Below are 21,605 nucleotides of genomic sequence, written 5' to 3'. Positions count from 1 at the left end.
ACAATAAAACATGTAATAAAAGCACAAGCTATTTATAAATCTATATCCCTGACAAGTAATTAACAGTGGATGTTGCAACACTACATCCATTTCCATTGGGCTGCGTGTGTGTGTCTGTGTGTGCGTGTGTGCGCGTGCTCAGTGAGAAGTGTAATGGGAACATGTCAAGAACGTGTCTATAGCTCATTACTCTTCCTGCCTCTTTATCCTGCTGTCAGAGCCCCGGGACCCATCCTCTCAGACAGGCCTGGCGATGTTTACACAGCCAGCGAGCCACGTTTTAATTCCTTATTTGTGTTATTACTGTGTGTGTCCCCATTAATCAGAGTGAAGGCATTCAGCTGCACCATGCGAAAAGGAGAGAGAGAGGGAGGGAGAGAGAGAGAGAGAGAGGGGGAGAGAAAGAGACAGACAGAGAGAGAAAGAGGGAGAGAAAGAGAGAGACAGACATTCAGAACCGATCCTATTCCACTTGCACTAATGATCAGATGAGAGGGAAATGGAGCTACTTGAAGATAGTGAGCAGGAGGCGGAAGAGGAGGAAGAAGAAGGGAACATGATTGATGGGACAGGTAAACATTTGTCCACCAGTGGCTGTGAAAACAAGCCGCAGATACGCCCCGTGCTGGGACAGCCCCAATCCTTAGTTACAGGTATGCCATCCATCACGGCTGACACTTGGCTGCCACCTGAATAGGTGGAGTGTGATGACCGCACCTCAGCAACGCAAATCTGTCCAGCTTAAAACTCTGAGTCAGTGTAACAGAGAGCAGGTTAGTCAATAAGGATGGAAGCACTTGTGTGTTCTGTGGTGTAACCAGTCCCCAGAACTAACAACCGCCAATCAAACTTACAGTAGAGGGCGTTTGTTGGGACTGAATATTATTTTGCTGACTGGATCTGAAGCAAAATAATGTACTGTGTTGGTTTAACACAAGGATACAAGTGTTTGTCTGGTCCTTATTGTTAGGAATCACAAATACTAGATCTTCTTCATTACCTCGGCGGTTGAGTTTTCATCTAGGTTTGTTGTAGATTGATGCAGCTTGAGAGAATTCAAAGGGAGTGTTTGGCCTTGGCGGAGGTCAGCGCTCAACAGTGTTTCATTATATACTTTAATAATCAGTTGAATTTCTGATCGGGGGGGGGGGGGTCATATAGCCTGATCAATGTCCTGAACGATCAACAATAGTCAGGAGAATAATGCCAAAACTACTGAGAGGATTTCTATGAAACTTGGTGGAAGGATAGAAAAGAGCCTTTAACTTTTGGTGTGGATCCAGACAACAGATTGTTTTTTTTCCTCTTTCTTAAACTTAAACAATTTCCCAAAGAATAATGAATTGATGAAACAAGCAGCAATATTTAGGGCACTGAGATCTATGAGTGAGAGTAATTTGATGCAGCTTTATTGAATTTAGGAGGCCGTTGGGTGGAGGTATGCGTTCTGCGCGAGTGCCATTCTATTTTAAAACCTGCAAATTCCCCTCAACTGCTATTAATTTAAGTTGGACTTTTATTAAACCATATGTGATTCACGTCATCAGTGATGCTGTCACATGCAGTTTAACACCTAACAAAATAGTTATTCTTATCCAAGGCCTCCTTTACTTAATCCCCATTTGAGAAATACTCATTTGAACATTTCTAAAGGGAGATGGCCGCTGGCTCAGGTAGTTCAGCTGTCTTTACGTCAATTCTCTATTTATTACAATATTAAAGTCGCAAAAAAAAGTGTAACAAAAATGTAAGATGAATAATAAATTCTCCAAATGTGCTGTTGCATTAACTGTATTTGTACATGAAGCAGAAGTGAAAACTACATTGACAGGAACGTTTATATTTACATTAATTCATTTTGCTGGTTAAATTATTCTTGGCATTTGTCTTTGTCTTGTCCGCACATGGCAGGAGACCTGAAATGTTGAGTTTTAAAAAAAACATTTTTCCTGGCTCAGAAAGAGTGTGTGTGTCTCTGTGTGTGTGTGTGTGTGTGTGTAGGAGCACATGTTTGTTTTACAGGTGAAGATGTATTCAAATGTCTCTGTGTCCAAAACTTACCAAACCAGGAGACAGAGGAGTCAAGTTCAGCAACTTCTTGTATTGTTCAAAAGTGAAAAACTGCAGAAGAAATGAATAATGAATAAATAATCCCAGCAGACATAGAAAACAACACAAACTATAAAAAGCAGCCACGTCCGACACACACTAACTTCGCTGAGCTTCTTATCAATTCGACAAACACCTGAAGCAGAAGGAGACACATCTGCTGATTTGTTTATCTGAGCAAAGACCAAAACACCAGCACAGGTGGTTTTTAATCAAGGCTTTAATTTGCTTTAATTCTTTGCTCCAGACATTTCTCACCATCAGCCGGCTTTGTTCACCGTGTGAATGATTACCCCGTCTTCTCAGTGTGAGCGTCTATTAGTTCACACATCCTCGTTTCCAGCATCTCATTACCGAGAAGCTCCACACCAGGCATCAGGCCTCCTCTGTGCCCAACCTCCCCACATCGCCCCATCGCATGTACTGCTGATGTGAATAGAGATATGCACACAAAGGATTAAGCTTGGGCTTGCTCTAAATGGTTGTATGTCAATATTTGGGACGGCCGAGAGAGCAAATACGAGCGGCTGAAGTGGCCGACGACTTCTTGGGTTTAATCAGCATCTGTGTACCTTAGAGTCTGAGCGTCACGGCCCAAGAAGTTCTGCAGCTCTGTGTAAAAACAACAAGCACATGCTTCATCTCACCTTGACTGCTCTCTTTGGTGTCTCGGCCACAATCGGAGGCAGGATTCCCTTGTAGAAGCCAAAGATGCTGCAGAGAGAAAAGGCAAGTTGCTTATCTGTTTGTTGACTGTATCTGATATTGTAAGCAAACAGGATGTAATCAAGCACTCAAAGAATTTGTCAGTTAATTGGGTTTTAATAACTACTTTCATCACGATATCTGACAAAGAAAAGCTGAAATAATAATTTTTAGGATTTGGGTTTTAAGTTGAACCAAACACGCTAATAACGCCACAATATTCAGATATTCTATATAAAGGACTATCCATTAATCAAGAGAACAACCAGCGGATTCTTTCAGTACAATGACACACCTCAACAGCAACCTCTCCAAAAATGATCATACACTTTATAAAACATCTCTAAAACAGCAACTGCATTGAGGAGATAACAAACTGTAACATCTGTATAGTGTTGGCATATAAATAAAGTAGTGCTTAACTTATTTCACACAATTTATTACACAACAGAAGCAAGTACAAAATTCTGGAATGCCAAAAGCCGCCTGGAACATCCTGGAAAAAAAATCCAACTATCTCTCGTAAGTCATACAATGGAAAATGTTCACCACAAGCGATAAGTAACTACAATCATTTCTAGTTAAGCGTATTCTGGGAATTGAGATGTGCACTTTCATAACACTGGAGCATTTACATGAAGATTACAGTCGATGCAGTTGCCAAGATATTCCTGATTTTAGTTCCTAGAATATGTCAAGTTCCAAAAAGATGGAGCCAGGATGCACCAACTCGACCGCTTCTGTCCTGATGCTGACGTGGGTTCTGGGTATTTGGCTGAAAAAGTCATCTGATACCAGTGTTGAATATTAATAATAAACTGGACAGTATGTCTCTCTGTGGGATCATTCTTTTTTACATCAGGACAACATCAGGCTGGAATCAAACATTGCTTTCCTAACTCTGTATTACAAAAAGCAACGAATAAATGTGCACATATACAAATACATTTAGTGAATTGTTGTATTAAAATATGAAATAATTCCAAACAGCTGACCCTCTGTTTAAGCTCCAGACAAAACATATGGGTCTACTGGTAATGTGATACACGTAGAGATGTAAACATAGAATCTCACAGGATTTAACTACATAGATCCGCCCCACTCTCAGAGATACCCTATAGACGGATTTGAGTCAGTATCAGCATCTAATTTGTCCGTCTCTCACCCTACATTTCCCACAATGCAACTAACATTATCTCCTCTAGAGGCACTACGTCAGTTTGTCCTTTGAAAAGACACAACAGGTGAAGTTGTCCTTCTAGGAGCACACATTTTTTATCACATACTGGTATAAGTGGGATTCTTAAAGATGTAAGGTCACAGCCTCACTTCAGTCTTTACTGTGGGAAACAATCTAAAGCGAGTACACATGGAAACCAGGACACATACCAAGCTCACAAAATGGAAACAGAAAGTAAATGAATGCTGTTTGGCAGAGCAACGACCAAGAAACATTTTCAAACCCCAAACCTTTGGTAAACATCCTCATCAGGAAACAACTTCATAATTTGATGAGTTGGATGGTAGCTGTGTACTCTCAGTCAATTTGTTAGTTTGCCTTTACTTCCTCATATGTCCATCAGAGACTTACATCCTCCTTAAAGGCAGGAAACATAAAATCAAGCAGTGAGCTATCTATATGAAAATGTATTCCTTTATTTCACACAATTTTTATTTTGTTAGATATCGCTTTTATGGAGTGTATTAAAAAACAAGGGGACAGTTTGGGTAGATTTAATTATACACAAATGTCATATATAAACACAAAAATTTTGTGTTTAGAATCTTTCACAGTTAGATCTTATACATTATCTATCAAAAAAACAGTAGATATTATCTAAAAAACATCAAATATTTACCTACAACATGTACGATTTTTGTAATGATTGCCCTTTTATTCATAAGGGCAAAGCATGTATGATGTAAGAGCAGTTGAGAGCAGTCGGTCCTGGTAGTAGTACGTTTTCTGTTTTGCAAATGCGGCATAAAGCGTGTTTCGTATACATTCAGAAGTGCATGCATGTGCATCTCCCTCATTCTTCAATTTAGTGAAAACATTGGTAGGAAAGTTCAACTTGTGTAGTTGACACTAACAAAACATAAAGATGTCAATCAAAAACACACACTACATTGTGCAACAGTGATAAAAATCATAATGTGTGAAGTGACTGTTTTAGACAAGTTCAGACCAAACATCATGACCAGAAGTGACGGACCCGGAATCCTAAACAACCACATCCTTGTTTATTTACTGGCAGGCAATTTTTTTCCATGAGAAAATATTGAGTCCATGGAAAATGCAAATTATCCCAGTTCCAGAGAAAGAGAGGTGTTTTATTATGTTTTTCTTTATTTTTAAGCCGAAGGAACTAAATATTTCAGAAACAGAGTATACAGTTAATTGACATGATGGATTCAAGGGAGTCACTTTATCTTTTTCTAATTATACCTGAATAATTACAAAATTTAAGAGAAGTCCAGAAATACCTGTCAAAACCTACCTACAGGCAGAACCATGTGCTTTATGCTGGTAGCGGCTATCAACAGATTTGTTTGCAAACAATTTAAGTTTTTCCTTTTTCTATTTATGTCAACAAATCCTAGAAAAACTAAAACAAACAGTGAAACAGATCGGGTATCGAGTATCGTCAGTGTGGACACAACCTGATTCAACTGCATAGTCCTCCAGGAGAATGACTAACACACTGCTGGGTTCAGGCTTTTCATACGATGTGTTCACAGTGATAATAATATAAAACATCTTCAAGATGAAAACGAACTAAGATCTTCTCTCTTATTCTTGGTTTGCATCACTGAGAAGATTTTCTTAAATGTATATGAGAACTAAATCGAAACATCCCTGCACACATGACAATCAGACCTTCTACGGGCTCTCATCTGTTCTCTGATAGAACAAGATACCAGATGCTATCAGAGCAGGGGTGTTCATCTCCATCTTAAAGATTCATCTCCTCTGAGAACACCTCCTCTCCTAACACCCCAACATGCATCAATGGCTGATCTTCTAACAGATTTAGCTGCTAGTACTGCACCGTCTCCTACAGTAGGGAAAAGCAACTGTCAAATTAGCCAATGCAATGCAGAATGTGAAGTCATCAAACCCAAATGTCCAAAGCAAAGGGGAAGACATGCATAGCGTATCTGCAAACACACACAGACACTTCTTCACTGCCAACAATGGGCAACAATAAGGCAACACTTCACCTAAGTTGCTTGCAGGTGACGGAGACAGAAAGAGCATTTCAGTGAGAACATATTGATAATATACACAGTTCGGTGTGCAGAGGACAATGTGGCACGACCGACTGCATCCTGTGAACAGTGGCTGTAGCTGTGTTGTGGCAACATCGTCTACAAGTCAACAGAGATGATATAGCTGATTGTGTCCAGGTGTAAATATTTTCGCTGCTGGCTTCTTACATTTCTACTGAATACAACCTGAGAAGGACGAGCCGTGACACGCAGAGAAGCCACAGCAGCCAGGCCGCCGTCCAACAACTGCAGCGAACCACAACTAATTATCAAAACACTTGTCATCAAGTATCAGAGCTTTCCAACAGCAATGACTGTCTGCTAAACAGCTGACTACTTATAATACTTCTTATTATATTAATATTTGATTTTACAAAATCGTATACTATTAAAAAGAATTGTCTGTATCAGAATAAATGAGATTGTTCAGACATTACTGAGACACAGAGCAAACACACACAAAAAAAGGGGATGTGTCACCTCAACAGGCGACTGACATATCAGGAATACACAGCTACGCTTCTACATGTGTTCAGACAAAATATTGCTGCCTGAAAATGGAGAAGAAAGATGCTCTTTCAAAGAGGAAGCTTGAGTTCAGATGGAATCGAATCTGATTCTGATCATTTTCTTCTGTATGGAGCTTTTATAAATAAATAACCACTTGGGCCATTTTCTGTTACAGTGAAAGTGTTACTAAACTAATGAGACCCAACAATTCTTAACTATATGAATTCTGATAAGTTAAGAAATGGGTTATAAACAACAAGAACTATTTATAGACTGTGTGGAATACAATGTGGAAGAAGCTACTTCCCCTTTACAAAATTCTACTTCATGTTTACAAACAGGAAGGTGTGAACGGGACCAAAACACAGAGGCCATCAGAGACGTCTTCATTGCCAACCATCAGCCCCAGTAGAGCAACTCTTTGACTATGTTGCCTGAAGGTGACAGAGAGAGAGAAACTATAAAGTGCGTTTTGATATTATACACAGGTCGAATGAGGCGTGACCGACTGTATCCTGTGAACAGCGGCACCAGCTCTGTTGTGGCAACATCGTCTACAAGTCAACAGAGATGATCTTGGATGATTGAGTCCGAGGGTAAATATTTCCGTTGCTGGTCTTCACAGTATAACCTGAGAAGGTACGAGCCCTTACAGCCGAACAGAACCCAGAGAGGCTGAGATTCCCCCGCCCCCCCCCACCTAAAAAAACTGCAGTGAACCACAACTTATTACTAGAGTACTTGTAGCCAACTCGTACAGGTACAGAGAAAAAGGATTTTGTCCACACCTCAAGTTACACGTGAGAGCGAGGGAAAATAGATTCCTCCACTCGTTTGTGTAAACAAGTCATTTTAGTCCGACGGAAGGCCTATCCCTCCGCTCTCTGTGTCCATGCAAATAGTGGCCATGGATTTCCCCGGGTGTGGTCAAGCCGGGGGGGCCACCAGGTGATAAAGGAGGGGTGAGAAATTTGTTACAGAACAAATATGGCTTCTAGTGTGTGGCAATCATTTGAATTCTAATTTGATTCCCAATGTAAAATACACACTAAGTCCCTTTTTGGCTTTACTATGCAAATGTCCTCCTGACCAAGGAGGGGGGGGAGGAGGTGTGTGTTTGTATGCACTTGTGTATGAGATTTGTCTTTCATTTTCATAAACCTTTCCTTTTTTAACAGCCTCCCATCCATTCTGGAGAGGAGGAGTAGCACTGACACAACCACACAAACATTTGATTAAATAAACTGGCCAATAATAATCACACGGACAAGCACTGACTTCTTAACTGGAGAAATGTGTAAAAGCATAAGGTAACATTTGCATTTTTTTGAAAAGTAGTAGAATGATTCTCATTAGCAGAGATGAGTGTTAAACTTCACAGCTCTGTCATGAGAAATATGAGCCGCCCCCGGAACTTTTCAACATGTAAACAACCAGCATGCCTCATCTTCAAATATTTCCACTTTCCCAGTTTCTCTGAGAGTGACAACAAGGCAGAATCACCAGTCGCCAGGATTCACTGGATAAAACCATAAATAAAGTGTTTCTAAAAAAAAAAAAATGAATTTCCTGAATTAAATCCTTCTTCAGTTGAGTGGTCCAATATCAATTCATAAAACCCTGAGACGGATCGTTTAATATATTCCTTTTCCAGTGTAAAGCGGTCTCCTGTGTACGTGTGACGCTCGAACCCCGTTAGCCTCGCGTGGTCAGATCTCGCTGAGTGGGAAAGCCCGGCCACGCGAGAGACATAAAACATGGCGGGCGCTGCTCCACTGAAGGCGCCGCCCGGCCTCGGGGCAGATGTCTGGTTGTATTTCAGATTTAAAAAAACTATGACGACAATGAGGAGCTGGACAAAAGCAAAGCCATGTGTAACAAAAACAATTGACTAAAACTATTACAGACCAACTAAACCATTATAGATTCCTCTTATTCATCCACTGTACTATATTCTCTTGTAATGCTTTCACTGTACTTTACATACAGTATACATACACACATATAATCAAAGTAATCATAGGGGGATAACTACACTGCTGACCACGTTTTCCTCTAACCGCTGTTTTTAATCTGCTCAGTATTTATTATTTATTCTTCCAATCATGTTTCCTATGTTTAACATACATGCACACAGCACCTTCACCACCAGCAGACATATTAAACACCCGTGTTCTTCTGTTTATATGTCGTATGTCATGTTTATACGTTTCATGTTTTGTTGCTGTAATTTTGGCATTTGTGAGAATCCCACATTTCACTCGGGCGTATACTCTGTATGAGGATTAATGACAATAAAAGTCAACTTAAACTATTGTATTGTGGGTAACAGCATACATATATATACAGTACATATATGTGTGTGTATAACGTGTAAACATAGCATTTGTATCACTGAGCCTCAGTCCTGCTATATTATATACCTATAGCTGAACCCATCACCTATATTTATTAATGAGGGCATTTTGTTGAATTTGGATTAATCTATAAAATGAAACATGAGAATTGTAATATTTCAAAAAATGTCTCCTTTGACCCTAAAAGTGTAACTGTGCACAACTTGCATAACTTTTTTAGATTTTCTTTTCACGTTAGGAGTAACTTGGGATGTGACATTTTGGGATTTATATTACATTTTTCGGTGTGCATTGTACAAGAGGATTGGTACCACTCTCATGTCTGCACAGTGAATATAAAGGATCCAACACCTGACTGAACACTCTGGAAATTAGTGGGAAAAAACCTGGCTCAGCTCAAAAATAACAGAAATCCCCCTCCCTTCACCCCTGGAGCTCACTAATTAACACGCTGTGGCTTGGTCCAAAAACTGATATGTACCACGACACATAGCTCTGGGCATAAAAGTAAATAAACAACCCTCCAAAAATATCAAACTACCCCTTTACGCTGCCAGCTGCTTCACACAAACCATGCATCTTTCTCCACAGAAAAACATATGTAATCTGGTGGACACCCTTATCTGTTCTTCTTCACACTTCTGTGGATGTATATATTTTTCGCATGGGTGGTCCCAGCTGGACCCCCCCCCCCCAACACCCCACCAACTCGGCACTGTTAGTTCCAGGGCGTTACTCATTGATCTACTGTACGGAGTCTACGCTGCAATGCATGGACCCTTCTAATAATTCTGTGACCATGCTTTGGGTCCCGACCCAGTCTCTGGATACCACACTGGTAAAGAATGCTTGAGAATAGAGTCTTTTTGTTTGCCTCCAGACGGAAACACTTAACACATGCTCATTCTGCTGCACCCACATGCAAGGGGGGGGGGGGGGGGGGGGTGGCCTATGAGGCAACACGCAACCTCATGTTGGTGAATGTAGTTCACACTGTCACACACTTATGAGCACAGCTACAGGTTTCATGACAGATTTTCTAGATTTATTAACCACCTAATGTAAAAAATTCCGAAAGTACATTTTTGGGCTAAAACTGTATAAAATATATCTTGCCTCAATATAAAAAGTTAAGTCTAAAGGTCATTGTGTCCCGGCTATAAAGTGACAAATGGATGGAGTCATACACATGCACATTTTCATGTCTTTCTTCAGTTTAATCACTGGGCTCGAGCTGAGGGCTCAGGTTTCCTCCCTCATCGCCTCAGACCGAGTGAGGCCTGGTGTTAGCTCAGTCCTACCACGGGCTGAAGGGAAATGTTTATTTTTAATAATAATTCTACAACAGCGGGGCCTAACACTATTTGTATAAATTATAACTAAGTGGTTTGGCCTGGAGGTAAAACTCAATGTGCTACTGGGGAGTGATTACAGCCTCAAAAAAATATACTGTTAGTGATAATTGGTCGACGCAAAGTGAATCTTCCGTCTGTCCGCCGACACACACACACATGCACACACACATTAGCATGAAATTACAGTCAAATAGCTCCAATAGCTGATGGGGTTGATGCAGCGTAGTTTGGCCACCATTTCCTTGAGTCAGAGACTTCTCTGGAAATTCATGCAAACCTACTCCCGAAGGACACACCCAAAAAGCATGCAGGCATTCGATTTCACACCGAGGGTGTGTGGGGTGAAGAGGGCACAGCTACTGTAGCAGGATCTCTGTTGAACTGCAGCCAACAGAGGATTTCCAACTGTCACAAGCCGGCCTCTCACCGTGCGCTTGCTCACACCTCGCAGCAGATCAACTTTATATCCGCTGTAAAGCTGTCGACTCGCCGTAAACAGAGCGAGTGGCAACCACTTTCTCCTACGCCTGCACTGTCTCACAGAGCTGTCACACGGCAGGCAGAGGTGGAGGCAGCGCGGCTGGATCACTGTCTTTAGCTGCTTGTGATGTTTAACACAAGGCAATAGCTGCTCTGCCTTCATCCAATGTGAGGTACAATGAGTTATAAGGTACTTTCAGTAGCTTGTTGATGGATATTTCTGTAGAAAGACACACCGGCCCTCTTAAAACATCCGAACACCTTCAGCTCTCCCCCCCACCATACCACCATATCTTTGAGTTATTGACTAGAGCAGCATGTTGAGTGTAAATTTCATGTTGACAACACACCATTACCCCTCATGCACAGTGACATGACAACTGTGACAACACCATTTTTCATCAGCTTATCTTTGATGATAAAAGAAAGCATAAAGTACATTTCTCTGTGATGTAAAGACATTTTAACATCATCTGCCCTCATTGTGACACAGTTGACCAACTATGGACTGGCCACTCCAATTAACATGTGTATTTAAACCTTTTTCTTTATATGGTCATAATTTAAATGAAGTACAATTAAAGTTTTTTTTAATCGAAATAGAATAAGCGGAAATTTGTTTAAGTTACACATAAATAAAACTTTGGCCATCTGAGTAAAGAAGGAGAGACAAGAAACATGACACAGATATCACTGGTGATGTGAAGAAACTGTATGGTATGGATGACCTACCCTTCATTACGGATGATGGTGCGGAAGCAATCGCTCAGGCCCTTGTAGCTGTTGGGGTCACTGGTTGACGTCTGGATCTGGAATCTGCAATGACAAAATGATCATCAAACATTCACTATGATAAATATTTGTGTAAATTACATCCTGACACAAGCGAGTCATACCAAGATGTTTAATACAATGCAGATACAATAATTCTATAATTAAAGATAAAGTTTTCATATTCGTGCATAAATGAAAAACACTTTGAAATGCTCATAGCGACTGATTTTAATAGGCCAAGTAATAAATCGGTCGGAATCGGATAAATCTGATCTTTATCATAAATGAGCTCATGAGTCTCGTTATTTCTCTCCTTCTCGCTTTCATCTCCATTTTCGCCTCATTTGCTAAAATGAGAGGCTCCTACTCCCAGGTCCCCCCCCCCCCCCCCCCCCATGCACAGGGGAAACTCAAACATTTATTTAACCCAACCGATCCAATTAGCCACTCAACTCCCCAGGACCAGTCCTTTCGTGGCAAGCTCTTCAGATACTAACATGCTAGTAAGCCAAATGTAACAGCTCTTTGGTTACGTGTAAATTTTTAATATGAAGGAGCCAGTTGAAGGACTTTCTGGTGCAGCAAACATGCTGGTACCTCCCTAATAACAGTGGCTAGGCTCTGTGTAAATCTTTCACACAAGAGTGAATATAAATGTTGCCTATTAGAGATAAAGAGCTTCCGGTGTCGGTACACAAAGGGTATCAGAAGAGATTTAATAGACATGGATCCAAAACTCATACTAAATGGTCTGGTAAGCTTAATAATGGACTAAAGTCTTTACATTTGATTGATGATCAATGAATCAAATGATAACCCAATGATTTAATTGTAAGAAATGCTAACTTGAAGAATTTCTACATTTTCTACAAAGAGAGGACATATGAGTAGAAATCGAGAAAAGTATGAGGCGAGGTAATGGGACAAGAGAAAGATTCCCTCCTCATATGGCTTCAACTGCCGGGTCAGAAGGTCAGCAGTAAGTCGTCCACACGGGTGCCTGATGGGGCCATAAAGAGCCCCCGGGCTCCAGTGCAGGGGGAGTTTAGTGGGGTGAGCGGCCTTTCATAACAGATTAACATCTTAGAGGGGTGTCCCTCAAATCCTATTTGGTGGATTCCCAAATAGCTTGTAACCCATTCCTGAAAACCAGTTAAAACAGCATAATAAATAGATGTCTGACACCATATTAAAGAGAAGAAGAAACGAAGGACTCCAGGTATGAGGGGATGGTGGATGGAGGGTACAGAGGGGACGTGGAAGATTTAAGACTGCAGGGACTTGTAAACAAATTCAAATCTCACATGATTAAAGGCATATGATGCTGGGGTCAAGGATGGTAGAGACCCTGTCCCCAGTCTCCTTGCTCTGCTTGCCCCGACCCGAACCAGTCCTGAGAGAGTTGAGTTGCCAGGACTGTGGTCCGGTTCCAGCCCCCTGACTCCACTTGTGACCCCAAGGTCACCTCATTTCCTCATGGCCCTCTCCTACCCTGCCATAAAAGCCAGGGACCAAACAGCAAGGCCCAGGGAGTGGGAGATAATAGGGAAGACGAGAAGAACTTGTGGCAGCAGGGGAACCGTCAAGCCCCTGGATAGGAAGTAGCAAATGTTGCTTTTCACAGCGACTAAGAGTGGAAAATGAGACTCAAAGCAAAACTGCTTAAATGTCTGTTTTGTAGCTACAGGCAAAAACTTCTATAAAGCCTCGGTGAAAAAACTGATATTAGAAAAGCACAAAAAAAATATGCCTGCATGGCTCCAGGCGATTCACTTGGCCTTGGAGTCAGTCATGCAGATCGTAAACTCTGCAGACAGAAGACTCAAGGGCAACCCTGGGGATTCTTTAAAACACACCGTTTGGACCATCTCATTCAATCATCAGCCAAAGACAGTATACTCAGAGGTGATGATACCTGCAAGTTCATCAAGAGCCCCCCCTTCTTTACCCTTCCCTACATCCCAACCCTGTGTTTATGCTTTACAGGCCCCTGAGCTGCCAGGGTGAGGGTGAAGGCGAGGGCAGGTTGGCGCTTCTGTGAGCGGGACAAGCACTCTGGGGTAAATAATGCTGAAGACCTCGTCCACCTGACCCCCACTGCCTATAAAAGTACAAACTCTAGGCAGCCACAAAGTAGTCAAAAAGGTAAATGAGGGCGGTGGAGCCAGCTCCAGCACCATTTTTTGTATTTTTATAGACAGGAGCACAGTGGTCGAGGGCCTTGCAAGGCCGTGTCCGCTCCCAGACCCCGGTGATAATGGGCTCGAACTGGGGACCAACAGGACAGGCTGTCACCTCAGAGAAGACGAGATGTTGAAGTAAGGCTCATTAATGTTGGTGTTAAAAAATGCCTTTGGGAAGGGGTACAGGAGTTATGAGGTTGATCAAAAGGCAGAGGTTTGATGGGCTTACTTTTAAAGGGGTAGGGCAAGCTTTTTAGGGGATCTCTTAAAATATGCCCGATTAAATGAGGGGTATTCCCTCAGTGGCACTCAAAGTGTGGCTAGTTTGATGACTTGCTCAGTTTAAATTTAGGGCCTAGTATGGGCTGACATGAAATCATGTTTATAGCTGTTCACACAGATTGACGCATAAATAAACACCCTATGTATAAGTAACGATTATCTACAACAGATAGTTATCTTTTGCCATATTTTACATTGTAGTATTTCAACCCGGGCAATTATCTCCAAGTACGGAGAGAATGATTTATGTGTGTTTCTGCGTATTTGGATTGGTTGCTACGAGAGCACAGGCCTTCCCTCATGGAAAAGCCAAGTGTTTTGACAAAAAACGGAGAGGCACAAAAAAAGATAGAGGGAGGAGTGGAACTGAATCAACGGGGGGGTGGGATGAATTTCTCATGTTAGATCTGGAGTGCATAAGACAATCCAGAAGGCAACATAAAGGGAAAATCTATTTTTTACAGCTAGACAGTTAATTTTAATGAGCAGGATCATAAAGATGGTAAAAGTCCATTGCATTGGTACACAAGGTTAAGAGCACTTTTCCGAACTAAATGGTCCAACATGGCAAATGCGGCCAATTGTGACTTTAGTCGTCCAACTGTGCTTCAGGGTCAAAGCATCAAAAGTAGATGGGCCCCTTCTGAAGCTGATGACTGCTTGTTGTGATCACTCATTGTTGTCGACAACAGTGCTGACTGACTCTAACTGAGGAAAAAAAGAGCGCTTGATGACTAAAGAGAGCACAAGACAATAAAAGTGCGACAGTTTGATGTCAAACCACTTGTAGTGTAGCACTGAAACATTACTATTTATTTTGGATACAGTCCAATCTTTGATAACTTGCTCTCGTTATTTCACGGCCGGTACTTATTGTAAGTTGTTTTGGATAAACGTGTCTGCCAAGGCCAATAAAACACAGAGCTTTGGAGAGCAGACTAGAAAAATAAAGTCAAGTAGAAGAAGATTCAAGATGCGAGTAAAAGGGGGGGTAGGTGATAAACCTTTGACGCTTTTGACACGGCTGCCAGCCAAAGCTTGATCTAGCCCAGGCCCGGTTGGGTTTCACCGGCACCGCAAGCTGACTGGACCTGTTAAGGCCAGGGTTAGAGAGCACGGCTTTGGTGCAAATAGGGGAGAAAAAGCTACTCTGACTGTTTAAAGACCTACGCCATCCTCCTGTCACTAAGCCAGACTTCTTTCTCACACTGATAAAACTGACTCCCCTGATTCCCTCAGTGACGTTGGAACCAGTTTTCTGGTCCAGATGTCTGCTCATATACTCTGACCCCTGCGACCCGAGATCAGGCTGCATTACCATGGAAGAGCAGGAAAAGAGCTGCATAAAACAGCACGAGGACAGGCTGGGCAGGTCCAGGCCCAGAGCGAGACTCAGATGTTTTGAGCATTACATACTTCTGGTTGACTGATAGATCACTCTATGTGTTAAAGTGGACTGTGGCAAATTTAGAAAGCCACTAAGCTTAAGTGGAGCAGATAGGTGGAAAAAATGAGCAGTGTTACGGACATTTCCAGAAAGTGGTTGCAAAGGCAGAAAGGATTTCTTGGGTGTTTAAACTGGGGTCTCTTAGCCTCTGCCAAGTGCTGTTAACTGAAATTATGGTACTAATGTTAGAGCTGTAGTTTTAATTATAGTATGATAAAACAGTAAAAAAATAGTGTTTTACAGCAGTTCACCAAATACGCCAAAAAGATGTTTCTGTAGACGTAAGAGAATTCCTCAAGTACAAATTAAAACAGGAGCTAAACTTGATTAATTCACAATTTCAAAATAAGAGAAATATGCAAATCCATGTCTGGATAAAGTAGAGGACATTACAGATGTTGGCATTGCATATAAACTCGGTCGGCATTACCCGGTTATAGACTGGGTCAGAGCAGTGGCAGCAACAGCCACTTTGATGTGAGGAAATGCTGCAGGATTGTGAAGACTCCCCTGACAGCAGGTGACCACTGGTTATAACACAGTGCGCCCCAGACACAGACAACTGCCCTGAATGCTTCCAGAAAGAAAGCTGAGAGTCACCATTTCTACTTTGCTCTGTCTGGTCTGGGCTTCACAGAGAAGTCTATTGTAGACACGAACAAAGACCCTGACAAATAAATAACAAAATAAACAGGTTGTTTTGTATTATTTGTTCTATTAAACTCCTTTTTCTATTCTTAATTCTATCCAAACCTTTGCAATTTGATATTAGTTTGTTGTGACACCTATTTAGACTGAAACCAAATGAGTAAGGTTTCATGAAGGCAGGCGGTTGGGTTGGATGTGTAGATGAAAAGCACATGTGGATGGAGGTATCTAAGGGGAAATGGCTACCACTACTGTTATCTGTTACAGTTGTCTTCTCTTTCTATTTAGCTTTCCTTTCATCATTTCCCATGACAGATGCATCTTCTTCAGATAAATGCTATACACTGTTCTTAACTGGGATTATTGAGGAAGAACTAAAGATGAGGATTTAAGGCCAGGCCAGACTATAACCTCTTCAACTGGATGCAAACCAGATCCTGTAGTTATCTTTAAGTGCAGTACTCTCACATGAGGGACTTTAATTATTATAGATAGAGTCAGTGATGCAGTCCTTTGAAAGTAGTGACCATGCAAAGGAGACACCATTGAGGGACGAGGGAGGAACTTTGAGGCCTGCTGCAGGATTCTTGCACTGTTTTGTTTTTTTGCAGCAAACCTCTGCAATTACATACATAATCTATGTTTGAATTATTATGGTTTGCGGTTGAGAGGACTGCCACGAAGGATCTTGTTTGACGGGTGGCTTGTTGATCTGTGGCACCCCAGAGCCAATTGCTTTACCTTTCACCTTCTTCAACATATTTTTTTCAAGGCAAGAACAATGAAACAAACATTCTGCACAATTGCAACATGCAGCTATTGTGGACATTTTAACAATGAGACATCATATGTGGTTTCTCCTCCATCTATCAACTTCAGGATCAGCCCTCTGGAGTTATAGGTTTGTTCTCAGCCCTCTTTCAGAAAGCAAACCGCTGCAAAGACGAGACAGCTTCACTTGTGTGAGTACACTGTGTACAACTTAATTGTTGTGGAGACTTTGTACCCAACCCACACACACACACAGTTTGGTGCAGGGACCATGCTGAGACCTTAAGTGTCTGTTCAACATTTTAAGTACAAATGACCAAAACTACATCAACAAAGCAGGAGGTGAAAAATCAAACTCACATGCTTAAAAGGTTTTAAGGACTTTTTAATGAGTATAGAGTTGCCGTGCCACCTCTGCATCTAATGCTACGTGGCCATCTGCTACTCCACTGCTGGTGCCACAGTGACAACATTTTCAAAATACTCCAAGTGACTTTGCAAGTTAGTGAAATGTTTGAAAGAGGTTGGAAATTAGGGGATGGAGGTGGGATAAAAGATGTCCTGCATGTGTGGGTTTTGAGGGTACGAGAGAAAAAAGATGGGGCGGCGGGGTGGGGGGGGGGAACACTGTGGTTTCAGCACAGTCAGGGTCTGGTGAAATCAAAGCACACAATGCCTCAACTCTGTAATTAGTGGACTGGAATGTGAACCCCTTCACTGATAATGATTACAGGTGCTCGAGCACGACACAAACATACACACTGAAATGCACATCTGCTCTTTATGTGTATCTATAACTGAATTCAATTTATTTGTGACTGCAAAGTTACATCCTCAACATCTGTGAGTAATTGCAGCAACATCTGTCACAACATTAAAAGTAAATGGACAGTGTTTTAAACTTTATCTTTTTGACATTTTGTTTTTGTTAGTTGTCAATTAAGTTACATGGTATACTATATATACGTTTTTGGGTCATAAATTTTACATCATGCCATAAATTGGTGTGTGAGTGTATTCCCTTTTTTATTGTGATAATTAAGAATACAGAGCAGGAACATTTGTTTTATGATTTATTATGTTTTTATTGGATATAAATTGGGCAGATGAAAGGGGCAGTTCGGGGAGATGTGCAAGCTGTTATTGTTTTTATACTGTGTTGAGTAAATAAATGATTATCTAAACAGCAAAAAGTACAAATATGCACGATACACAAGGATTTGAAGGATCCCATATTTCATTCATGGACAGCATCAAGTCTGCAAATATCTCTACCTGGCAAATACGGTACGATTAAGTTTAGGTAAGGATTGTATATGATGATTAGTATTTATGTTTAACGTGTTGGTCAGACACATCAAACGCATGTTCAAGTTTAGGTAAAGATCCAGTTAGAGGTAATAAAAGAGCAAACGTTAATTTCAGGTTCATGAAGTGATGTGAATTCTCACCGACATGAACGCTTAAAGTACGGACCATCCTGAGCCACCACAATGGGACACACAACTCACGCTGAAGTGATGCACAGAATAAGCCCAGGTTGTCCTGTTTGCATGCAGCATGTGTTTGAGTTTACACTGCGAGTAAAGTCCTGCCCTCCAGTCTCTCAGCGCCGGGGGGACTGAGACCCGGCTTGACGACCGCTGACCTGCCTGCTCCTTTACAAGAAAAGATCAGCTATCAGGCTGCTGCTGCTTTGAGCCCTGCTGTTTGAGGGTGGTGTCAGGGATTCCTCCATAAGTGCAATGGGGTTCACCAAGCAGTTGGGGGGCAAACAGAGTTGGAGGCGGGAGGGAGGAGGGGTGAAGCCTTTGGGCCATCCTCTCCGCTGTCGCACGTTCCCCAAAAAGACTGGACGTCATCTGTCAGAGCTCTCATCAAAGATCACTTTCCAGCCCCCCAAGTGGGGTACACTTTCATGCGTGCTGTGACCAAATGGAGGTAGTGTTGCCATAGATGAGCAAGGACCAGCACCAGGTTTTTCCAATCAGGCTTGAAAAGGCTACTGGCAGGCTCTGTGGTTTTTTTCGATGGCTCTGACAGGCATGTCATACAACACAATTTACCGAATTGCATAATTCAATACAAATCTACGAAAACACATGTTCGACAGGGATTTAGAACAAAACATTAAATAATCGCTTAACAATCTTCAAATTCAGAAGTAATGATAGAAGTTTAAACAATGCATTCCTCGTGAATGTTGATGACGTAGTTATATAATAAGGTTTGTATTAACACAAGTCGTGGCTGATGCAACAACGGGGCTAACTAAGATGGTTGCCGAACAACTCAAACCACATTTGACAGAATGTGAAACAAGTTAATGGTTCAGTGGGAGGAGTAAGAAATCTGCATGACATGTGGTTATCTGAGCGAGAGCTTGAAAGACAGAATCGGCGAGGAAGAAAAGTGTGGGTGGAGGAGAGAGGTGGAGGAGGAGTGGCTCATTTCAAGTGTTGCTGTAGAAAATACATCTTTGGGCTCATTATAGCAAACGCTCCGGATCATGTGCGCCCTGTGGAAACTGCAGGAAGCTCACGATGACAGCAGAGGCTGCTGAGGCGGACGCAGACATGAGAGAGGCGTGGTTTCGCTCCAAGGGCGGAAAGGGAAGGGGGTGATGGGAAATTTCTTTCTGATGAGCACGGGTATGTTTGCGCATGCATGGGTAGAGGGCGGAGCTTCGTGTAACAGGATCTCGACATGAAGGGAAACGCGGGCTCAGTGCAAGTCTCTAATGAGAGGGAGAACCTGATCAGAGTCAGATGGGGTGCCCCGAGCGCACAGCCCCCTGCAGAAAGTGCCGCCCGACACCCTTTGTTACCTCCAAGTGAGCTGAGACCAGCCCATGAACCATGTAACTAGGTGGTTTCCAGGTTAATGAAAAGCTGTAACTCCGGTCCCACTGTCTCTCTCTGCTCAACTGACGACTGGCCCCCATCCCCTCACCACACCCTCCATCTTCAACCCGACATTCCTGCCACTAACCATGAAGAGTGGGCGGGGGGGGACGTCATGGTCAGCGGCAATTAACTGTTTACTTTGTGCGAAGTATGCTACATTTACATTTTGGGCTGATTATTATCCACAGTGACTCAAACGTTGCAGTTTCTGGATCGAGGTATTAAATTATGAAAAAACATGAAATTGAACTGTCACAGTTGCATAATTGAAGTTGTATGTGTAATAAATATTTGTTCTAAACACCAAATACTTATACAATAATACCCCACTTTATTCCCTTAATCTCAGTTATGACCTGTAATGGGTCTCACACTGGTCTGCACCCCACTGTGTGTGCATCATCAAGGAAACTTGACTTTAAACAGGATAAACAGTTTGTAATAATGTCTCCATCGTCCAGGTGGAAGCAAAAACACTACAATTATTCAGTTTAGTTTATTTCAAATGTTTCTAAAAGTCTCTAAAGCACCAAATAGATAATCAGTAACAGAAGTCAAGTAATTCAGTAATCAACATAGATTAACAATTCATTTTCCAATTATTGATGAATCCATTTGTTAAAGACATTAAACTAAACTTCTAACCACTTGGCACGAAAACTAAATGCAATGCATCCATGTGCTAATCTCAAAATAATGATAAACGTAGGTCTACAGACATTCACTCCTTCACAACGATGAAAGAGGCAGTAAGTCAGTCTGATGGAAGTTGGGCTCTGCAGGAGTCCCTCAGATGAAAGATAGATGTAGTGGTTAGAAATGGTGAGTAACGGGGGTCATGGCTCGACTGGTCAGCGAGCACGCCACAGGGAGTAGAAATGAAACAACAAAGGCAAGAATATACACCGTGAATTATCTGACACAACTTTCACCTTTGGGTCCTACATGTAGTGTCCAGTGTGGTCGACACACAAAGTGGTTTTAACCAAAGATTTGAACTGATAACTACAAAAGACCTTCCTTTCACCCAAATGTTGTGCTGCCGATCATGTTTATGTCATCATCAGAATCTGAATATTTGGTTTCCTCACAGGGACTTGGGGGTCACTGTGACCTTGACATTTGACCTCCAGACACCAAAATAGAATTAGCTAATTCACTAAGTGAACGATTGTACCAAATTTAAGACATTCCCTGAAGCTGATCTTAAGATATCATGTTCAAGAAGAACAGACACACTTTGTGAGGCCACCATGACCTTTGACCTCTGGCTACCAAAATCAAGTGAGTTAATCCAAGTGAATGTTTATGCCAAATGTGAAAGGATTCCTTGATGCTGTTCCAGAGATATACAGGGCGAAACATTAGCTTTGTGAGGTCACTGTGACCTTTGACCATCAAAATCTAGTCACATCATTATGTTAATGCTGGCAAATGGTTCTGACATTTTGTTAATTGATGGTTGTAGTATATTCATAGTATTTATCTTATTAGTATAGTATTGCTACAGGCGTGTGGCTAATCCTAAAACTACAGTTCCCACCCCCCATTCTCCACAGAGACAGACAAAACCTAACTTGGAAAATAGGTAATATCAGCTCCCAGGCAGGTAGACATTTTGTCAAGTTTACTTTACTCCAATTAAATAAAAAAGAAAGACATTAATGGGAGAGAGAGAGAGAGAGATACAGAGAGAGAGAGAGAGAGAGAGAGAGAGAGAAAAAAAATCCCTTTGATTCTAACTTGGTGGAAAAAAGTAAATTTACTCCAGTTGCTGTGCAATTTGGACCAGTGGACATTAAAGC

At 41.7% G+C, this 21,605-nt stretch overlaps 1 protein-coding gene across 2 annotated transcripts in view; it reads right to left on the bottom strand.

Moving 5' to 3' along the window:
• The window catches only part of slc25a21 (solute carrier family 25 member 21), an 82,884-nt gene that overhangs the window by 5,691 nt on the left and 55,588 nt on the right, over positions 1–21,605 (bottom strand). For both annotated transcript variants that reach the window (XM_062397373.1, XM_062397374.1), the window contains 3 exons: positions 11,522–11,605; positions 2,757–2,823; positions 2,062–2,121 (listed from right to left, as the gene is read on the bottom strand). In XM_062397373.1, coding sequence (XP_062253357.1) covers positions 2,062–2,121; positions 2,757–2,823; positions 11,522–11,605 — 211 coding nt within the window. The remainder of the gene's footprint in view (positions 1–2,061; positions 2,122–2,756; positions 2,824–11,521; positions 11,606–21,605) is intronic.

Source organism: Platichthys flesus, chromosome 10 (genome assembly GCF_949316205.1).
Source record: "Platichthys flesus chromosome 10, fPlaFle2.1, whole genome shotgun sequence".
NCBI classification, from domain to species: Eukaryota; Metazoa; Chordata; class Actinopteri; order Pleuronectiformes; family Pleuronectidae; genus Platichthys; species Platichthys flesus.
The sequence above is the reverse complement of the archived record's forward strand: the minus strand, read 5'-3'. Positions and strand labels throughout refer to the sequence as shown.